Source organism: Meleagris gallopavo, chromosome 1 (genome assembly GCF_905368555.1).
Source record: "Meleagris gallopavo chromosome 1, MGAL_WU_HG_1.1, whole genome shotgun sequence".
Lineage (NCBI taxonomy): Eukaryota > Metazoa > Chordata > Aves > Galliformes > Phasianidae > Meleagris > Meleagris gallopavo.
This window is the reverse complement of record NC_139404.1, coordinates 39,331,437-39,354,553: the sequence shown is the minus strand read 5'-3', so window position 1 is coordinate 39,354,553 and position 23,117 is coordinate 39,331,437. Positions and strand designations below refer to the sequence as shown.

The 23,117-nt window shown below is 34.8% G+C and overlaps 1 protein-coding gene across 1 annotated transcript in view; it reads right to left on the bottom strand.

The window, feature by feature from the left end:
- Window positions 1-23,117, bottom strand: part of OTOGL (otogelin like) — a 92,608-nt gene that overhangs the window by 14,072 nt on the left and 55,419 nt on the right. The window contains exons 31-51 of the mRNA XM_085221934.1: window positions 22,932-22,958; window positions 18,968-19,135; window positions 17,255-17,533; window positions 16,531-16,648; window positions 15,771-15,850; window positions 14,598-14,858; window positions 12,049-12,953; window positions 10,707-10,884; window positions 9,658-9,800; window positions 9,334-9,357; window positions 9,125-9,217; window positions 8,283-8,472; window positions 6,900-7,114; window positions 5,031-5,172; window positions 4,525-4,710; window positions 3,863-4,075; window positions 2,960-3,064; window positions 2,637-2,744; window positions 2,070-2,171; window positions 694-798; window positions 571-611 (exon numbers count right to left, since the gene is read on the bottom strand). Coding sequence (XP_085078060.1) covers window positions 571-611; window positions 694-798; window positions 2,070-2,171; window positions 2,637-2,744; window positions 2,960-3,064; window positions 3,863-4,075; window positions 4,525-4,710; window positions 5,031-5,172; window positions 6,900-7,114; window positions 8,283-8,472; window positions 9,125-9,217; window positions 9,334-9,357; window positions 9,658-9,800; window positions 10,707-10,884; window positions 12,049-12,953; window positions 14,598-14,858; window positions 15,771-15,850; window positions 16,531-16,648; window positions 17,255-17,533; window positions 18,968-19,135; window positions 22,932-22,958 — 3,683 coding nt within the window. The remainder of the gene's footprint in view (window positions 1-570; window positions 612-693; window positions 799-2,069; window positions 2,172-2,636; window positions 2,745-2,959; window positions 3,065-3,862; window positions 4,076-4,524; window positions 4,711-5,030; window positions 5,173-6,899; window positions 7,115-8,282; window positions 8,473-9,124; window positions 9,218-9,333; window positions 9,358-9,657; window positions 9,801-10,706; window positions 10,885-12,048; window positions 12,954-14,597; window positions 14,859-15,770; window positions 15,851-16,530; window positions 16,649-17,254; window positions 17,534-18,967; window positions 19,136-22,931; window positions 22,959-23,117) is intronic.

Below are 23,117 nucleotides of genomic sequence, written 5' to 3'. Positions count from 1 at the left end.
TTCACATAAAGGGAAGTATAAACTACTACATTTGATAGGGAGCCTGTCCCTGTCACTACGGTAATAGTAGGAGTTTGAACATTGATTTGTAGTTATTTTCCAGATCACAGTCCCAGTTGTGAGAGAGTCTACATAGAACAAAATATTTATGACTTCTCATACCTGCTATATTCAATAATGTTAAATCATTCTAATTGAAAGTATAAATGATTAACAAATAACACATTTGTCCAAATTTGCATTTGATCAAAAAGCTCATCCCTCATTAATTATTAAAAACACTTATGAATTGTTTAAATGGGGAAAATTCCAGCATATCAATTTGAGACAACATCGAACTAAATAGCATTACAGTTACTTTTCTTCTTTTGTCATCCTACAACACACAGAGTGAAATTTCCCCAAGGAACATCTAACAATACTGTGCAGAAACCTGGAGTTTCATGCCATGCAGCTTCATGCCTGAGCTGGGGGCTGGTGGGCCCCCTTACAACTAATTTAACAAAGAATGGAAAAGGAGGAGTAAGAAAATAGACCACCATTCAAAATACATTTAAAGGACATTCTTACCAATTTGCAAGTCATCGTAGTAGCATTTTCACAACTACATTCTGAGAACAAGAAAAGCATGTTAGTCATTTAGCTAATTGCTGGCTTTTATTAACAGCAGTGACTAAAGAATGAAGTAGTTACCACAGTGCCATTCTGGACAACACTTCCCAGGTATTTTTTCCTTCACAAGTGTCATGTCATCTGTACAATTCATAGGAGGCTCAGGACAAAAATTTTCATCACAAACTAAATAGGGAGGAAAGAGATATCAGAATGTACTTAAATTTCATTTGAACTTTGCAGCTTAGATTTCTTCTGATAAACCACTGCAAAAATAAGGACATTTTTTGGATCCATTTTTTTGCTGTGTGTCTTAAGTATCTCAGTCATATTTGGAATGAAACATAATCAAAGATTTTCAAAAATGTCTCCAATTGCCTTAGAGAAGTTTTAAATTTACAGAAACCACTATGGAGCAACCATGTAATACTCTTTCTTCAAAGTGACTTGGGCTAATAACAAGCACCAAAGACAACTAAAGTCACACCTTTTAGAAAAACAGAATTATTTTTTTTCTCTAAGCTTTGCTGCAAACTTAAACTAAATTTCTGTAATGTAATGGGGAATAGCTTTTCCCCTAGAATGACTTTAATAACTGCACATGCTTGTATCATTGAAGAGATTTACCAAGACTCTGAAAGAAGTCTACATAGTAAGATCTATATTTCTAGCTGTGAGAAATCGGAAAAACAGTGGCAAAAGCCTTTGCATACTTTCACTATCGTGGAAGTACTAGAGAAAGAAAGAACCAAAAGGTGAAACCACCTGAAGTAAAAATCAGCAAGCTCCAAACCTACTGGAAGAATCTAAATAAACTGAAAATAACCCAGAGACCATACTAGGACAAGAGTTAATTCAGGAACACCCACTGATCTAAATTAAGCAGTTACTGACATTACTTAAGAACACATAGTACAGTCTCTGTTTTATAAGGCTAGCAAAATGGCTACATTACACTGCAAATATTTTTCTTGTTCTGCTTACTGTTTGAATACTAATCAGATCAGTAGTATTTGAAACCCATGGCCTAATCCTTCACCTGAAAATCAGCAGTGTGAAGGAAGTGCCCAAACACTAATGAAGAGGACAACTGAGGTGTAACATATTTTATTGCAGATGTTTTTAGTATATGGATACTTATGAACAGTTGTGTATTTATACACTAAGGATGGGATTCAGACCCAGATTAATATATCAGTATCTAGATCTCCATGAAAGTAGCTATGTACTGTTTGTTGGCGTACATAAGCTCTTCAGACTCTACTGACTGTGCTGGCTAGACTACCATTGAATGTACTAACAATTTTAAATCCACCTCAAAAGTAGATACCCTAATTTAGAGTATTTAGTCTCTAGACAATGCCCACCCTGAATGCTGCACCAAAGAGATGTCCACACACACTCCCTGACTTTTTTTACTAAATTTGGTAACAGACCGTATTAATATTTACACTCACCACAATAGTAATGAGGACAACAGTAATGTATGGTATGAAGGTCTACGGTGAGAATTTCCCCTTCATTACATAAGGGAACAGGCTCAATACAGGATTCACAAACTAAATTAAAAATAAACAATTATTTACAAATTTTAGGAAGTTAGCACACACAAGTTTTCTTTAATATTACAAGTCATGCTTATGTGGGTAACAGGTCTTTTATGAACTGACATTCAAAACTAGAAATATAACAGTTGTGCGTGCTCTTAGGAGTCAGAACTTACACTAATAGTCAGTTTAGTGTTAAAGAACCACCGAGACTCAGCTGCAATCCATGATATATCACTGACTACATAGATCATATAATGCAATTGTGAAGAACACTGTCTGTTAGCAATATTATTTTGCAGAGCAAATATGATGTTAAAAATAATGTTGGAAATATAAGATCTCAGAACGCAAGAGTAATTCATGCTCCAGACAGCCTGGCTTGTGTAAACTCTTTCTTGCATCTTGAGGAATTCCTGGTTTAAGTTACTCTATTTAAAAATACAGATTTTACTTAAGTACTCCTCAGTTACCTACCACAAAGGTAAGAGAAACAGCAGGGATCTTCCAGTTTTGCTTCAACAATAAATTGGTCTTCTCTGCAGTCCAGCTGAGAAGAATTGAAACAAACTGAAGGATCACATTCTGTAAGAGATGAAATAGTATGTTAAGAAGAGTCACAGAAGCAATGCTAAAAAGATAAATAAAATGTATTCTTTTACCTTTCTTTTTACCTTTCCCATTTTATTTAGTGTCCCATTCTGCTGAAAATTGGACCAACTTGTAAAATGAAGTTTCTTACAACAGGCATTACAAGATTGGAAAGTGTTGAACAAATTGTTTATTCGTGTTTCCCTTACCGCATTGGTACTGTGGACAGCAGGACAGGGGGCTGTAGCCTACAATCAGTTTTTCACTGCTTTTGCATGTTGGAATAATAGCATCACACAGTGACATGTTACATTCTGCAGAACAAAAAAAAAAACACACTGTTTTCATGTATTTGAAACCTACAGCAATCAAGTCAGCTTACAGCACATCACCATGTACGTCTCCCAGTTCAACCCAGGCTGTACAGCTCCTTTCATGTGGCACTGTACAAGCAAAGTTAAATCCCTCACAGTACAGATATTTACTTGCTTCCTGCATATGAAAATGTTTCCTGAACAAATCAACAACACAGTGTCAGTTACAGGTAGCTGAGGCACCAAAGTACCAGATCAGCTGGAACGTTTGTTCTCTTTTTCCCTGAAGATGTTTGAAGAAGTAAGTATCTTCTGCTTAACATTTTAGCAGCAATAAGCATATTCCTTTTGCTGAGAACTATGGCTAACTTGAATACTTGTAATCAGTGATCACCTCACAGAGTGCTACTTTCTAGGATACAGAGAAATGGAAAGTTAGAGGGCACTTCACTTAGCAAGGCACTCATAAGAATGCAATAAACTCTGGTAACTGCCCTAACTACCAAGCTACTTCTGTCATTGACTATTTCTCAGTTTCTTTTGAAATCCTTCAGAAGAGCTTAAAAATTCATTTTGAACAGAAATCCTGTTTCGTTAGTAGACTTGGAATAACTAAGTTTTGATTTCATTGAGTTAGTTCTTAAAAGAAAAGTGATAGTGTTGATCCAACCAGCCACAATTACCTAAATAACACTTCTCAGAAATGTCACCTTGAACCCTGTCAAAAAAAGAAACCTTTGCTGACAAGTATCTAGTATTTAATTTACAGTTCTGTAACTGAAAATACATGTGACGTACCACAAACTTTTTTTGGACAGCAATCCCCTAATTCCATGACAAGGACAATCACTTCTCCTTCTCTTTCACAAGCCGGTGGTGGATCCTCATTGCATTCAGGTTCTACAGCAACAATACTTCCATTTTCTAAGCAGCTGTATATGCAACAGCCTCTCATGGACCCATTCCAGATCTCCCCAGCAGAGCGGGGTTGTCCTCTGTTATCTGTACATGCTGAGAGAAAAATAATTACATCCCTTTGACAAGTGGAGAGTTAAGCCTGCAAGCAACAATGAATTTGTCTGTTATCTAGGTGACCTTACTGCTTAAAAGAGGAGCATTTCAGAGCATTATGATGAATCAAGAAAAGATGATATTAAACAAATGCTTTTTTATGGATAAAAACAGTCAACGAATGCAGGGAAAATAAGCTGCCCCTGCTACTCCTTCCTAAGTACTCTAGGAAAGAAAGCCTGGGAACAATGGAAGAATGACCATTATTTTTCTCCTGCAGAATTAAATCAGGTGAAAGAATAGATTCAAGCTGTAGCTTGAGATATAGAATAAAGCTATATTGGATTCACACCTTCTGAAGTCTGACTTAGAATTTAAACATTGCTTACATTAATCTGTAGTTAACATTAGCAGATATTTGCGAACTCCCTCTGTCCTAGTGCACTTACTACATTTTTCTTCTGGAATACAGAGGTCCGAGTCTGTTCTATGTAGAACAGTGCCACTTTTACAAACACAGTCTTCCCTTAAATAAGAACATGTAGAGTCTTCATAGAACCACTTATTCAAGCATGTCTTGGCTTCACAGGGTTTCACACAAGGCTGGTATTCCTTGCCCTCAGGACAACTCAGTGCTGCAAATTGTAAAAAGAGGAAACTGAGTATTGACTCTTTCAGAATTTCACTGGATAAACAAGTAGTAGGAACAACAAAGTGTATCATAGAAAGCATACATTTATATATTTAGTGGTACTTTAGTTAAGCTACTTATTCAATCAAGATTATAATTCTAGTGATAAATCTCAAGGACTTGTATCATGCCTTACTAATACTGTGATAGAATGAGACAGTACTTCTAAGAACAGCAAAAAGAAATGCATTTTTCTTAACTCATCACTGAACACTGCAGCAGTATAAAGTCACATTAGGATATGGAACATTGCTGTCTGCTTACGACAGTAATCGGGTGTCCTCCATTTAACGCAGATATTGTGCTTGTTGCATAAAGCTACATATGCAGAAAGTGCATCACACTCATAATTCCAAAAATAAGTACTGTTGATCCACATCTTCTCACAAAATTCTTGTGGTGAAACCTAGGAACACATTTTAACTGAGAATTAACAAGTAGAAGAGCTTTCTGTAATTAAAATTAATCATTAATTACAAGAAATAATACGGCTACAGGAAAATAAAATCAAAATTAATGCCTAAAGTAAATAATATATATAGTTTTTTTCCAGAACATTCATTCGCAGAACTTAATCTGCCAGAATTTATTATTCTCCTCAATGTGTATGAAAGAAAATCAACTTCTTAATGGATGAACCAAGTGCTTGGCAATTTCTATGCTATGTCAGATTTTGTTATTGACCAGGAAAATATGTAATTTCATTGTACCTGAGGCTGTGAGAGTTCTCCTGGATACATAAATGAAGTATGATTTCTGACTATTCAGATTAAATTATTTCATAATTAGATATGTTCAAACAATTATGAAAAGCATACTGCTAGCACTGGTGCTATTCTACCTTTTTACCATTGTTCTTTTCCTCCATCATTCCCCCCCATTTTGTTTGTTTCTGTGGCAGATAGCTCTAAAATCTCTTTAACCCATTTCTCTAGGAAGAATGTTCTATATTATTTCTAACTGAGAAAAACAAAGAGTGAGTTTGAGAGTTTTAAGGAAGGAGTTCAGCTGCTTGTAATACCTGTAGCACCATTTGTCTGGGATGAAATCCACAAAGAGTACTGCAAAGCAAAACCAGGCTTGAAAAAGAATAGTTAGAAATTATTCTGTATTAAGTGGGAAAAGTGGGAAAGTCAGTTCTGAGGGAGATGGGATTTCTCATTTGCAGGAGGTGTGTTGCTCTGGCTACCTCTAGTGGTAGCCTGCATGCAAGAGCTACATCCCCATTTGAAAGAACAGTTTTCAAAAATAAATTATTATGATTTCTGTAAGAAAAGCTTGAAAACTGTCAACATAATAGCAACTACATCAGAAGTGGAAATGTAATTAGTACAATCAGTCTCAGACTGCATGAGTTGCTGCTGTATTCAGAAAAAGCGTGAGGCTTACATTTTTAGTGACTATTGTCAAGCTTTTCCTGAAAATTTCTCTTTAGGAACACACCTGCATTGAGATAATGACCTGTTGTCTCTCCTGTGAGCTCTGCCTACTCAGTGATTTAAGAAACAGCATAATAGCACAGAGATCTACATAAATGTCTGTTTCATTTTAAATAACAAAAACTTAATAACTAAGATGACAAAGGGCCTGGAGCATCTCCCATACGAGAAAGGGCTGAGTAACCTGGGTCTGTTCAGCATGGGGAAAAGAAGACTGATGTTTATAAATATCCATAGGGAAGTGGGAGGCAAATGGATGAGGCCAGGCTCTTCTCAGTGCTATGTAGTGATAGGACAAGGAACAGTGGCCTACAACTTGAACACAAGAAGTTCCATACAAACATGCAGAAGTTCTTTACAGTAAGGATGACGGTGCACTGGAACAGGCTGTTGTGGAGTCTTCTTCTGTGCAGATATTCATGACCCATGTGTACACCTACCTGTGTGACGTATTGTAGGGTACCTGCTTTACCAGGAGGGTTGGACTCAGTGATCTCTTGAGGTCCCTTTCAACCTGTGCTATTCTGTGTTTATTTACAATGGACAGTGTGACAAAAATATTTATTAAAGCCATCAATCCTGTTGTGTACTCTTGAAAATAAGCGTAACATAAAAAAAAATCTGCATCGCTCTCACTATGTTCTTAATTACACAACTTATATTAAATTTGCACCTGGAATTTCTTTGTACTCACTTTATTGTGACAATGGATGAAAACACTTCTGTTTAACAGTTCCATACAGAATGTGCAGTTATCTTCAGTACAGTTTCTTACTGGCCTCCTAGTTGTTACATCAAGGGATTTCTCAATTTCCCAGCTCTTAATGAACACTTCAATTTCCTCCATATTTGTAATTATGGTTCTGTTTTGCATTTTCAGGTCATCAGTAGGATCTCCATTACACACTCCTGGAGAGAGAGCATCATGTTCAAAGCAAAAACAGAAAGAACCAACAAAACATGGCATATTACTTCCTTTGAGAAAGAAATGTGCATTTGATAAGGTAAGAATAACATTGCACGAAGTTCACGTGTGAGTCTTAGCATCTGAATTTGTAAGTCCAAGCAGCTATATGTCCACAGTAGTTTCAATCGTATACTTGTGATTTTATTATCATCTTAGTAAAATGAGCAGATCGTGCAATACAAGTAATAATACTTTTCCTAACAATTAATTAACTTTTAAGAAAAACTGTTACCAAAAGGTGCTGTTGAGGGTGAAAAATTCACTGACGTGGCACCAGATTCTGTTACTGTTCTACTGAACAGCAGCCAGCTGCATGGGAGTTAGTGCAGGTGGCTTTCAAAATAAGTGCATGTTGCTGACTCCATTCAGTCTTAACTGGACATTCTAAATGCGAGAAACAGTGAAAGTGAAAGGAACCCTTTGAAGACCAAATTACTTTTTTAATTGAAAATGTTTTTCCTAATCTATTTATTAATGCAAGAGTAGTTAAAAAAAAAAAAAAAGCACCCCTAAATGCCTGGCATCCACTCTCTACCTGAATGCATTACAGACTGTATTCAGTTACTTCATCAGTGGAAATAGAAACCTCCAATAAATACATAAGAAGTCAATAACATCAATCTTTTTAATCTTCACAATAGTGTATCACATCCCAGGGATTAGCCAGCATTTTTGTAGCTTTTTTCTACTTTGTTTCTACACTGCTAAACATAGCCCAGTCCTTGCCTTCATGCTTCCTGATACCCTCCATGGTCCACAGAAGGCTAGCCTGGGGTGACAAGCCCTGTTATTCTCCTAGATGGCAAGGAGAAGCACAGAAGATGGTATTTGCATGGTAAATATTTGACAATATTCTTAACAATACTGTTTCTTTTGCTACCTCAGTGCCTAGAATTTGAAAAATACGCTGTTAGAAAGGATTGCTTTCACACAGAATTATCATTTTACTTTCTTTAATTAACAGAATTTCAAAAGCCCACCTCAAATAGAATTGTTAGTGTAATCACTAGAAGTCACGAGAGCCATAGGGATAACAAATCACAAAAACAAACACAGAAAGGAGGTGCAAATGTTGAATATGAAAACAATTAATTGCCACCATAGTCTCACCACAAAGTCCTTCTGTCTTCATTAATGTGTTAGAGTGCAATCCATACTGTATGTCTATGATGCCCGTAATGTGAGCCCACTTGATGCTGATACCAGCTGGAGTATTAATGACATACATTGCACCAGTATCCTGAATACTCAGTCCTTCTTTTGAAAATGGTAAGGATGGGATTACAGAATCCACCACTACCTAAAATAAATGAAATACAACCTTTAGGGATAAAAACAGGAAGATGTATTTTATATGATGTCTTTACATCAAATAGCAAAAGAAATTTTTATAACCTCTGCCATATGCTGTGTCAGTAATTGCTGTGCTTAAATTACAGTGCTTCTTGTCAGTGACACTGTAACTGCAGATGAAATAGGCATAAGAAAAAAATAATGATATGGAAATCTTTTCAAATTAAGCAGTATCCCGTACTTATATCCGATATCATTTGGTTAAAATAAAAAAAAAATCTAATCTCAGTTATTCAAAGTTACCTATTCTAATCTGTTACTGTCCAGCATAAATGACAGCTTAAATATTTCTTACATCTTGAAAAGCTTCTGTTCTGTTTGATGTTATCTGGAAATACATTTTCAAGTATGAATGCTTTTGTAACTTTTAAAAAATCTTTAATATCTGAAACACTTTGAAATGTCATATAAGTGGCAGGCAAGTAAATCTGAGTATCAGAAACTTTTTTTTTTCCCCTAGCATATCACGAATCATTGGCAATATGAACTGCAGAAGCGATCCTATCACTCTAAGTCTGACCTACAGCATTCTACAATGGAACAGCACTACAGTTATCTCTTTAGTGTACATGTGCTATATATTGGTGACAAAAACTTACTTTTCTTTCTAAACGATTGATAAGTAGTTCAGATGTATGTGTTGTTACATTTAATTTCTTAAAACAGAGCCCTGAAGTGCTTGCAGGAGGAACCTTGAAAGAAAAGTAATGAACAAATTTGGTTACAATGTTTGAGGAGGAAGGGAATTATTTCCATAGGTGTAATATTAACACAGTTTATAATTAGTAGAAGGAAAAAAAGCACTTACTATTTTTCTTATTGAATTTGCACTCTGGAAAACATTGAAAAATAGATTAGAAATGCAATGGTAACTGCCAGAATTCTTATTTGGCAAAAACAAATTGACTGTTTTCTTTGTGTTTATACATTTTTCTACAAACAATTTCCTAATTAAACTAATATAAAACTAATTAAACTCAATAAGTTTCTTATAAATAATAAAAAATAATACACACAATGAATCTTTTAATGAACTGGTTTTAGAAACTGATGCATTTTTATCAACCGTTAGACCCCTAACACAATAATTCCAGACACTACTACAAATACCATGGAAATGCAAGTTTCTTACCTGATTAGCAGGACATTTTTCAATGTGAGCAACAATAATTTCTCCTGGTAGCTTGACTAAAATGTAGGAAGCCATATTACAGAGGGCTATGTTGTTTCCATCAAACGTGATAACACTCAGTTCAGACAGAACAGAACACTGACCTAAAAAAGAGCTGTCATTTAATGAGGTTACCATGAAACATAATATCAGGCATTTCTAAAAACGATCAGTTTGACAAATACTTTCATATGAAGTGCTTTCATATAAGATATTTTCATATATGTCTAGATGGCATTATTCTGCAGACAGCATACTGAGCCATAAGGAGAAGCATCCTATGTTACTCTGTGGAAAACAGCTTAACCGAGTGCTTTATTCCCAGGAAAGTTTAAACTGGTGAAAAATTAACTTATGTCAATGTTTCACAGGTAAGGATAATGAATTTCTACATTGTCAGATTAAATGACAGTGTATTAATATTAATTTAATAACAATGTAATTAAATATATAAAATATTTGATGTGCAAGAGATGCGCCCATTCTATCTCCAGATGAATATCAAAAATTATTATAAAGGTTTCATAAATGCTGCAAAGTTTTTAATATTACTTTTCTTTGACCTACTGGTACTCTAAGCAGAAAGTCTGCTCCCAATCTCTACAGTTTCCAAAGGTCAGTAAGAACTCCTTCTGGAGCTGAGTGAAATCTGGAGGTTCCTTCATAAAAGGCTAGTATTTAATTTGTATTCTTCTCCAAAATGCTGACATAGAAATGTTTTCTAATGATAAATATTCTGAAGATTTTCAGCTGAAAATGTTTATATTCATGTTGCAGTTCTAATTTCAGTGTTTTTGTTTAAAACAAAGTTGACTCCCGAATGTTAATTCAAAGACACCAAAGCATTTACTATATTTTGTTGTGTTTTGCTGATGAGACCCAAGTAATCTCCTTTAAATTAATTTCTATATTCAACCTCATCTTTCCACTGTAATAGTCTCTTAGTATATCACCTAAAATTTATATATTAAGGCTCTATGTTGTAAGTATGTATAAATAAAATTACTTACAAGGACATTCCCATTCTGGGCAACAGCTATCATTATTAACTTGAACTGGCATTCCTCGAAAACCACAGTCTGGCTTCTGCACATCTTTAAGGCAGTTGTTTGAAAGGTTGTATAACATCCAGCCCGTATTAACACATACATACTGGCTACATTTGTCGACAGGTTCAAGGTATCTTGGCTTTCATATAGGGAAAAAACAACCAGAATCAACTTTACACTCATTGTACTTTTGAAGTATAAACAATTCTTCACTAGTTCATGCTCTGCTCTGAGACAGAATCAAAACATCTGTGTGACTCCTCATATGTACATGTCATTGGGTCTGGTAGCTGGACTAAAATACTCCTTACCATGCAACTTTAAATAAAGTACACACCAATACATGCTTTTGTTCCATCAAACACATACATAGCAAGCTAACCATAGTCTCTAGATCTCTCCAAGTTAACCTGGTCCACGTTTAAAATAATGAGAGATCGTTAAATCAATACTTTGCCCTCTTTCTATTAGATAGTAAAAGATATCTAGATAACCAAAAACACTGAGGAAAAAAAAAAGTAGCACTTTCTCTGAGAAATTGAATATATACATACAAAAATATGGCTATAAAATAAATTGCATAAAATAAATAGAAATCTGTAGATAATTTAGATAGATGAAAAATTCAGGCTGACATGCCAAGAAGGTTTTGATGGTGCAGAAGCATCCTACAATTTAGATTTAGAGTGTCTATACTGTACAGACTTAATCATCTTGCAGCTGTGGATTTTTTAATCTGTCATTTTGGAAATGATTGCTTATTTTTGGTTGTTGCAGATGACAAGAATACACATTAATTCACACACAACCTTTCTGTTCTGTCTAGCAGTAGTGGAATATTCTATATAAAGCTTTCTGCACTGAGGGTCTGTGTTATGTCTAGTAATAATTCAAAGCATTTTAAAAAATACAGAAGCACACATTCTTATCAGTTTAAACTCTATCACAAAGAGAGAAATGAAAAAGAAAAAAAAAAGGCAGAAACCCCAATATTCTATGGTTTCTGCCTTTTTCATATCTCAGAATTATATTTTACTGTCTAGAATCACACATAGCTTTAAAACCAATTATTTTCCAAAGCAATGCATCTAAGTTACAGAATAGACCAGGGTAATTCAAAAGCAGGGATGCTACAGGCCTCCAAGAATAATTCATTTTATTAAATTGAAAAATAAAAAGAAAAATAGGAGATATTTAAAACCTCTGGTATAATATGCATGACATAATAAATCAGACCGAAAAGGAATATGTATTATGTATTATACATATATTAACATTGTGGGGCAAGTGAAAGTGATCATACCACACATTCAGAAGATGAAGACATCAGTGTATGCATCACTGTGCTGAACAAAGTTTTGTCAGCTATAGTTGTCACTGCGTCTGTGCTTGCCAGAGAAGTTTGTGTTTCCATGGGGGAAGAAGAAGACAGAGCCATTTCACCACTAGAATGAGATAAATCTATTAAAGTTCTATCCTGCAGTTCTGCGTGTTCTGTTAAATTGAAATCAGGTTTAACGGTAGTCTGTGTTAGGATTTTGTACCAATCCGATGTCTTGACATCCAGAACTTCTGAGAGATTTTTTGCTGAGGTTATCCTTACGCTTGAAAAAGGCGAACTCCGACTTGCAGAAACTGTCAAATAAGGTAGGAAAGATTTCTCAGTTGTGGTTGACTTTGCCTTGGTTACATTTCTTTGTACATATGAAGTCTGGCTGCTTTCTAAAATACCTACTGTTCTTTCAAATGAGGTTACATATTTGAATTCTGAAGTTGCAAATGAGGTACTTTTTGTCTTTGATAACGGGCTGGTGGTACTCATTTTCACGACTGTTGTTTTTGGAATTTCTTTACCGCTCTGTGAAACTAGAGATGGAGTAAATGTAAGTAAAGATTTGTATGACTCATACGTAGGTGTTTCTATGGTAGTAGGAACTGAAGCTGAAGCCATATGAAACTTTGAACCAGCTAAATCATCTGTGGTCTTTGCAGTAATCCTAGGGTCTACAGTAGTGTCAGAAGCAACTAATACACTGGCTGAAGAACTAGGTGGTACTTTTGCAAAAATATAAGGTGTTCTTAAGGATGTAGCATCATTCACTGTTGTATTCACTATCATTGATGTAGTGGATTGAGTGATGATTCCAGCTGATATGACTGATACTGTTCCATCTTCTGCTGAAGAACTTACTGAAGAACTCTGTTTTCCTAGAGAAATAGTAGAGATATGAGAGGTCTTAGGAGGAGGTGAAGACATACTCTATTGGACTGGCTTTCTAAAGAGGCCTCTAGAGTTTTAGGCATCAGTAGAGAGGGTGGTATCATGATGCGTTTAGTGATGCTGAAAGGCTAGTAGAAGAGCCTATGTTTAAAATGATCGTCGAAAAATCTGCAGAAATTCAAAGTCTACAACTGTACTTTTTGATCTTGCTTATATGTATCTAGAGATGAAACTGGTGCTTGGGTAGCAATTATATTTTGTGATAACAAAGGTGTTCAACTGAATATGGGAATCAGTGAGTAAATTGTAGTACATGAAGTCACAGAATATAGTAGTGATGATAGCAAGATTTTTCAAAGAGATGATTGTAAAAGAAGGATCTTTAGGAATGAAACTGCTTGCTGTCAGTGTGACAGGGTAATTTTCAGTTCTGTGTGTGGACTGCTTAGGTCCTTTGTAATGTTATAATAACATAATATAATAATATAATAACATAGTATTCAGAGGTAGTACCAGTGTCCTAGGAAGGAAGATTAGAGCTAGCAGACTTCCTTGGCTTTTTAGAAGTGAGCGACAGTGAAAAGGAATCAGTTTGCATTATATATCTTTTCTATTGAGCTTGCTATAAACATATCATCGAAGAAGTGGAAGTTTCCTTATAAATACACTTTGAGAGAAAAGTGACATCTCCCATAGTTCTGGGAGGTTTCAGGGAGGTTATCAGGGAATGCACTGGTATAGATGTGTTACAGAGGACTAGGAGAAGTGGTTATAGGATTTGAGATGCTACTTGAGTTAAAGATGCAGTCATTATGGACAGAGCAGTAGAAATACTGCCTTTTATTAATGGAGAGATCTGCTTGAGAACAGTCACTGAAATTTCTACTGAAGATAAAAATGGCTTTGCAGAAAAACTAGAGAACTTGTATTTAGTGGTACCAGAGAAGTTTTGGAAAGAGGTTTACCTGTTTCAGAACATGAAGCTGTGGTTAATTGAAGAAAACTTGTCTCAAAGCTAATAAATCTAGTTGTTTTAGAACTTTGATGAGCAATTGAAGTCAATGCAGAAATGGGTGTTGGATGACCTATAGGTTGACCAACACCACACATAGTTCTAACAGACAGTAGATACAGGAGAGATAGGTGTACTAAGTATTAGCTGTGAACCTAGAAGAAATATGAGTCTTATGAAGGTATCTCTGCCAGCCATCCAAGCAGGCAAAGACAATTCAGAAAATACTGTTTCTTCCTTAGAATAACTTTCTGAAGGACTCTTACTCCTCACAGTTCCTGCTGGCAGCTCAGAAGTGACAAAAGATGGTTTGGAGATTAAAGTGTTGAGGTAGAGGGAAGAGTTCCTTGCTGAGTGGTTGATACTTCAAGTGGAAATGGAAATAAAACAAGGGAATTGGGTGTTCATAATATAGAATGTGTTGGAAGAGGAATTCTACTGAGTAAAGTTGTTGAAGCTGCTATTGGAATGGGTGAAGTTCTAGATGCATTAGAATTGACAGTATACGGTGTGATGGATGAGTTTTGAAAAGCAGCTGGAAAATCTGTTGAAGAAATGAGCTTGGAAAGGACAGAAGGACTTGCAGTGCTGTGAGGTACATCAGAAGATTCCACTATACTTGGAAATGAATATGATGAATAGGTGGCATCTTCCAGTGAGTACAAGTCTGTAACAGACTGCGCTGACATGTTCATTCCTGCTAAAGTTGTGTTTGTCTTCATGGTAATTTTGACTGTCACATCAGTACCAGATGACTTAGTCCCTGAAGTTACATGTATAGGAGGTGTCTTAGGAAATCTCTCTGTGGCAGAAACTGGGTGAGAGATTAACAATGAAGGTTTTGTTCCGGCTGCTGATTCCATAGGTTTCACAGGTATACCTAAAAGGAAAAGGCATATTTCACTTCATGGTAAAGAAAAATAGCAATATCTATCTTCACATAAGTACCATTTAAAGATTAGCAAATTAGAGAACTATTTTGCTGAATAAATAAATTAGCAATGGTTTCAGGTTGCCTGATGGCTTTGAGGAACTCAACTCTCAAGAAGTTTTCTAATTTTGTTTGCAAACGGAATAGCATATTTTTATTAAGACCAACAACCTTGAATTTGCAGAATAGTCTTGAAGCAACAAGAGAATTCTGTGAAAATTCATTAAGTCTAAAATGGCAAAATATTTGGAATTAAAAAATTAGAGTTTTTATCTTCTTTTATCTCTTTGGAAGGCTGTATAACTTCATACAAGCAAAAATAAAAATGCAATTAATTCAAACTTGTAAGTTAAAAAGACAGTATTAAAATGTAATTGCTGTGTAAAAAGAATACAATATCCCCAAAATAACCAAATGATGTGGTAACTTCACACACCAGAAATTATGAAATAGATGTCCTGAATTTATTAATGGTGGCTCACCAACTGAAAAGTCTGAACTTTTCACCATAGCAGTATTTTTTCCATTTGAAATCTTCCATACGCATATGACACATTAGTTGTTATACCGTAAAATCACAGTTGAGGTGAGTATAACATCATCACAAATATTGAATTTTATAAGTATTAGAGAAATTAAATAATTCAACTTTAGCTATGTCTCATTTGGATGTAGAAGATGCATTCTGAATGACTGGAAATTGAGCACATGTCCCAGACGGCTCTTCTAAAGAAGGATATTCTGTTAAAGCATTTAATTTAAAAGGTAATTGAAAATAAAAGAAAAATGTATCTGATTAAAACCTCAAAGGATCTGTAGAATGATTTATAAGATTAGATCAATTACATAGCATATACTTACAGTCTTCTGGGTAAACGCATTTAAGTGTGACCTCATCAAGGATCATGTTTTTGGGACAATATGGCAAGCATCCTTCAACCCTTTAAAATATTGTGTAGTTAATTCGAAAGTCACAGCAGAAATACAAATCTATTTTAAGTTACTTCAGTTTGGTAAAATAAGATATTAGAATGACACCTTTTCTTTTTGTTTGTTTATAAGAATTCTGGTTTCATAGAAGCCAGGAATCCATGAAAACAGGAATCCCTATTACTAGGACTAAGAAACAAGCTAACATCAGTAGTGTGAAATCCTTCAAGTCATGTCAAGGAACATCTCTTAGTATAAAATTCCATCCTCTCACAGGAGAGGGCGTCACTCACCCTTAAAATTGTTCCAGGTTTTTGTCTCAGGCATACGAACTCCAAAAGATTAATTCAGTTACAGCATCACGAGATACTGGTTTCAGACGTGAATATATCACAGCCATTGAAGGGAATAGCCTTCATTTCATTTAATACATGTCTACCTAGCACTGCCAAAAGTTAATCCAGTAAGCTAAATTCAACCCTTTTTATTCTTGCTCCTACTTATGTCAAAAGATCACATGCAAAAGGAATACATAACACAGAGAGTAAGAGGTTTTCACAATACTTGTAAGAGCTGCTGTTGAAATCTGGATGATGAGTAAAATAAATGGATATTGCTGCTGCAGTAATTTTTAGAAAACATACAAGACACAGAATAATGTAGTAGTAATACGGAGCTTAATTTGACTTACGGAGGAAGGAATTTACATGCTGTTCCTTCAGGATCACTACATGTTTTAAAGCAAGGACTAGCACAAGATTCATATCTCCATTCACACATCTTCCTGTAAGGCACAGATGCACTGAGTTCTGAGGAAGAAGGAAAAGGTATTATTTATTGGCTGTGTAAGTCAATCAAATATAAATGCATAGTCTTTTCTATAATGTATTTTGGTAATTTCAGAAAAATGTAAAAATAGAAAACTAAGAATAGGAATTCTCAGGAACTTTAATAGGTGAGATTTCATTCATTTATGCCATTTGAATACGTACTTCAAATTCAAACAAGGTAAAAGACACCAGAACATAAAAGATAGAAAAAACTACTCACTTTCCACAGCATATTTTGTTTAAACAAGTCAGTGAAACATACTGAATATACTGTTTGTTTCAGAAGCAATATTTACCTCATTCATTAAACAAAAAAGATAAACAGTTCAGCAACAAGACATTAACATGCATTTTTTGTGACATGCTACATGCATTGTGAAAAAGAATGAGAATATAGTCCAAAGACAAATTAATCGTTGCATATGCAAGAATTAGAAAATTATAGTATTTGGAGGTGGGATTGGGATTCAAGACCAAGTTAAAAGAGAAAATTAAAATACTAGTTGCTGTTGTTAACATAAGAGAAGTGCTCCAAAGGCAAACAGAAGAATCCATACTTATTCATGGGGATTATGCAAAATTTACCTTCAATACTAAAGCTACTCATATGTTTGAATTCTTCTGAATCATCGTACTTTGCCACTTTAACACCAGATGATGTGAGAATGATGAAAAAGCCTTTTTTACTGTGTAGCTCAAAGGCACTGAGCCCTTGACTCCAGAGGCCTTGGTGGTGGAAGAAGGTGGCTCGTCTTTGGAAGGAGGCACTTGCCTGCCATTGTTCCAACCCAACAGTTTCATCAGCACGTACATACAGAAAGTAGTTTGGTCTTTCAGCAGACTCAAGGGAAACAAGGGAGAGAGCTTCCACAAAAGAAAAAGTAAACCATTACTTATAAGCTTTTCAGAGAAAACTGTCTGAAAGTGAGATTCAATCTATATATTGATTAAGCGGCTCCTTAAAATAGTTGTTTATCAGGAAAAAAAAGAAAAAAACTAAACACAACTAAAAAAAACCAGTTTCCTATAACATAAAAATATTAGAAATGCAGAGTCTAAAGGAAACTTCAAATGATCACATAATACAGAGTTCACCAGAGGACTAATCAGATAAAAACTACATTCAGCTTACTGCTAGACTTCAGTACTCAGTTTTTGGATTTACTCAAATTGGGGCAGTTTTTCCTCAGATTTTGACAAATGTCTGACATTTCAACTGTAACAGAATTTCTTTAGTAATTAACATCACATAAATATTGTAAAAATTTGCTTGAATTCACCTTGATGTCTGGCATTTTTTTACATGCAGTCATATCCAGCAATACATTAAGAATATCTGCAGCTAAATAAAAGAGACTGAACACTCTGTTCTCATGATGAAAATGAAGAAAATTCTCTGAGTGTTTAAGAACTTGAAAAAAGGCTGACTTCAGATTTGGTTGTTGCCTTGAATAAATCCAGAAGTACTTTTATTCTGTATGAACACTATCCTGACCCTCACAGATAAGGAAACTTGTGTACTACACAGATACAATGAATATTTTACTTCTATTTCACATTGCCTAGCTAATTGGACAAGTCTGAACTGCTATTTCTATATAATATACATTCTTTTAAAAATCATAAAAGATCTAATTTGTATATGGCAAATTGTCCAAAGCATGTGACTACAGTTTCAAGTTTTACTGTGAAAACTACCCTTCTCTGTGTTGATTTTTGAAGATTTGGAATTTTGTCAACAAATTAAATTTTGTGACTGCAGAAAGCAATGAGAAAGTTTGAATTGACTTAAATGGCACAAGCTCAATACGTGTGAAAATACATAAAACAGAAAATGTAGATAGAAGAAAAAAGATTAAAACATCTGGTTGTATTAACTTTCACATTTTATGGTGCACTGAAAGTCACCAAAAACAAGAATAGACAGAGAAGAAATAATTTTATTGGAGACCAAAATATTCCTTGTTTCAAAACTGTTAGATACATATGCAAAATTTTCCAGTTTCCAGTTATGAAATCTAATTGCATTTTTCTAAAGAAAGAGTTCGATTCACTTGCATTTTAAACATTTTAAAAACAGTTTTTTGAAAAGTCAGCTTTACAGCTGACAGCTGGATTTTCCAATTTTTTTTTTCTCCAAAGATCACTATTCCTCTTCAAAAATAGAACATTTCATCCTCACTTATTCCAATAACTAAAAATATCTATACAATTTTAGTTTTAGAAGATGTAGCAAGAATCATTCAAATGGTTTGAAAAATATGAGCAGACATTCACAAAAACATAGAGAACACTTACATAAATCCTTATCTTTGAAAAGACCTGGAGTTATCATGAAACTGAAAAATACATTTCCATACGCTGCATTTCTAGGCAGGGGAAATATTTGTCTACTGGAAATATTAGCTCCTATAATTGTATCATTTTCTCCAGAACTTGCCAAAATGTATGGTCCTTCACCAAGACCTAAGAGAAGAAGAATCGAATAGAAAAAGAAACAATTCTACTTGCACAGCATACAAAACTTGAGCTTTAGTTGACAAAATATTGCTTTACACATTCACCTTACCTGGAATCAAATACATTCTGAACTGCAACTCAATGCCTCAAGGTGTTACGTTGAAGTTGGCCTGTATTTATGTATTTAAGGCACTCCCTTCCTCTTTGCTTGATTTCCAGAATACAACAGATACAAAGTCCACATTAAAAAAATATGGGTAGTTATCCTCACAAAATAACTTGTAGAAGAAAGCAATCTGGACTGCTTTTGTCTAGTATTTAGTTTTTCACATGTTCTTATTTCTATACTTTGGAACATCAGCATTGCAGCTTTAATATTATTACCCAAGACAGTGAAAGTATTCTAAGCTCTACAAAGCTATTAAAAAAGGAAGAAAAAAAAAAAAAGAAAAGAAAAAAAATGAAAGAAAAAAAATGAAAGATTAAAGAAACGTTTTAAATTACAAGACTGTAATTGAACTTTTGGCAGCAATCTTGCTCAAGGAGTTGCCTACTTCATCCCCTCCCACAAAACACTTGCTTCTGTTCCTCTGCTGCCCCATTTATTATGACATCCTAAGTGCTTCGGCAGTAAACTGATCCTACTGAAAAATAACCGGCTAAATTTTCCAGTCTGGTTCAGCACACAGTCATCCAAAAGTTTATGCCGATACAGCAGTGACAACAACTTCAGCCAGTACTGCTGCCAGAATGCTGGTGGCCCAATCATGCCCTAGACATCCTATAAAAAATCCTAAAGGTATTTTTACTGGGCTGGAAAGGCCCACAGGGTTACATCCAGATATAACAGCATCAGTCTTTGTCACTATACTCCAGTAAAAGAACCAAGAGCAGCATACTTCTAAAATCTTGCCTTGAGTAATAAACAAGATTTGTAATTTTTGTGAAAGCTTTTAATCCTTTAATCCTAGTGGGAATAAAAAAAATGAATCGCCTTCACAGCATAGCACAGCTCTCTCCAGTGTGACTTTCAAGAGGGAAGGATGTCTCATAATAATGAGATTTGGCTCCCCTAGAACTTAAACACCACTTTCTGAAGAACACTGCAAGAAAATAAATAATGCTTTTATACTGAAATTATGCCGGAGCTCACATGCTTAGGAAGTTCACAAGCTTGTCACAAAGTGATCCCTTCTATAGAAGTGACAAGTCAATTACAGTCTCTTCATCTTTATTCATTGGATGTTTACCCCCACATATTAACAGATTTTTTTCCCTGTAGCTTCAGCAAAAGCAGCAACGAGCCATAACAGGGAAAGTTTTTCCATGAAGATTCAACAGTTTGGCACCATACAAGACAAAAAAAAATATCAGAGGAGCCATCCTACACTCCTGAAGGTGTTTTGCTGAGATTCAATGATCAGCTCACATCATCCTTGACTTTCTTACTAGTTTCAAAACAAGATTCCGTATTGTAAAGAATATTACAGAAAGTCTGGTGTACCTAGCAGTATTTACATGTTGCTACTTTATCATGCTGCAGACAATGCTTTTCTGTAGTAGCAGCACATGGGATCAGACTCCTTGAATCAGAAAAGCGTTGTCTACAGCATGATGCTCATTACTGGGCATGAGTCACTTAAAAAGTTCTATCAAGAAGTCAAATTCATGTCATTGCAGTTATCCAAATTTCCCCTTTTTTTTTTTTTTTTTTTTTTTTTTTTTTTTTTTTTGTATCAGGCTGCCCACAAAGTACTTTCACAATATCCAAATTGAGGAAGTGATGCCACAAAAATGAAGTTGTAATTGAATACCACTCTCACTCTAGGGAACGGTACAGTACTTCATGAGATCTGTGAAGAAAATCCCATATCCTACCAATTTCAAAATGTAGGTAACATCCTTCAAGAGCTTCTCCATTACTTCCAAAATTTGCAGCATGGTATAGTAATCCCTACACACTGAAAATTATGAGGTTATGAATTGAGACATCAGGAGATACTAAGATTATTAACACAGTGGGGCCACTGACCTTCACCCATTAAAAGTTTAAGCAATCAGTTAAAAAACATGAATATCAAGTCAAAGAAACATCCTAGTGGTTAAATCTTCATTGAACCAGAGCAATCTCTTTTATATGTCAATGTAAGAAGGAAAACCAAATGAAAGCAAGTCAATTCAGAATGAAAACCTACAACATAATTACATAATGTGACAAATGTTTTCCTTCTAAAAATAATATCAGATTACTTCTTATTATAAAGATTAATCTTAACTCAGTATCATCAGAGATTCAGTATGTCTACACAATCCCTTCTTGAGAAGAGACTTAATTTTTGTAACAAAGGCAACTAGTTCAGTGACATGAAAATGTTATAACCATGTATAACCTTGTAAGATGTACAATGAGTTAACATTAGAATCCCTTATTGTGAGATTGCCTGTTTTTATTTAAATGGAACAACGCCCAAGAAATACAGTGGATATTGCACAGAAAACAAACATTTTTAGATATGCATAGCAGAACAGAATGGAAATCGTTTTATTATTGGAAACCATATAACACAGATATATGTGACAAGATGTTTTGAATAACCTTGACCTCATTTTAATTTTTGAAAGAGACTTAATAAAAGGAAAATAGAACATATGAGTGTTCTAATTGATTACTAATTGATTATTAACATATAATTACAAAACCAAAATAATTAACAGTAATAGTGGGTTTCCCAAATCATCAAACAAATTGTTCATGTTTTGACATCTCATCTGCAATATCTAGTTTTCATATGTTTTATCTTGTCCTAACAGATACTGTAGTACTGCATCAGCAAACACAGGCAATGGAAAAAAGTATTTTTGTGCAGACTCATTCTGTGGAACTCAAGAATGCAAGAGATGTGTTCACACACACTTACCTTCAGTGATATTTTACAGCCTCTGACTAAGCAGAAGACTTATATTACAAATGAGAGGTTATGTAGCAAAAATAGTCAGTATGGTGACATAATGATATTTAAAAAGAAATGAACATGTGGCGAATGACATATTTGTCACCTCTCCTTTCTAATTTGATCTGAAGGTCCAGTGAGACCAAATGATGGTGACTATGCAATCCTACCATAGGGTATGGGAGCCTAGAAATGAGATTATATCCAACACTGCTGGAGCTTACAGAGGCTCTTCTCAGCACAAGCTACAAGGAGGATTTCTTTCTGTGTGCATCATATCATGTTTCCTCTGAGATGCCAGATGCATGGTTTTACTTACAAGAAAGATGTTTGTTTCCATACTCCCCCTGTCTCTGGACATAGAGTAGAAAGATCCATGGAAACCTGCTTTGCTTAACATGCTGAGCACACTGAACTCACACATCCAAATCAGGAATACAAAAATTCCTTCTAACCAGCCAAAGAGAAATACTACCACAGCATACTTTTTCACGTTTAGCCAGAATGAAGCAATATAAGAAAGTTATCTTTTGGGTTTCTGTTTTTAAAAGAGAAACAAAATATATTGGGGAAAGATAAATATTTCAGAATAGTACAGCACAGAAGAAAGGTGATAGAAAGTATGCCAAAGATATCTTCCATACTCTAGAATGGCTAGTGTGGGAAATCATTTTTTTTAAGTGAATGGTGTACAACTTAATGCTTTATAAATACAGATTTGTTGTTGAAATTAAGGAGTACAGATTCATTTTTAGCACATAACTAGATGGCATGCTAGCAAACAGAGTTAAGGGTATTCAGTAATAATAAATACTAGAAGAAATAAAAGAGTAATATTAAGTACTACATACCTTGATTATAATATTCACAGTCATAAGCTAAAAGAAAAAGGAAACAAGGATGTTGTTATTGTAAAGTAAAACAGATCACTCTTATCTGCATCCTAAAACTGTAAAATTCACTTTCATGTTCTGTAACATATTCCAGCCAGTGACTTTATTTCCTCTGGCTTTTATTCAGGGACAAACAGCTGTATT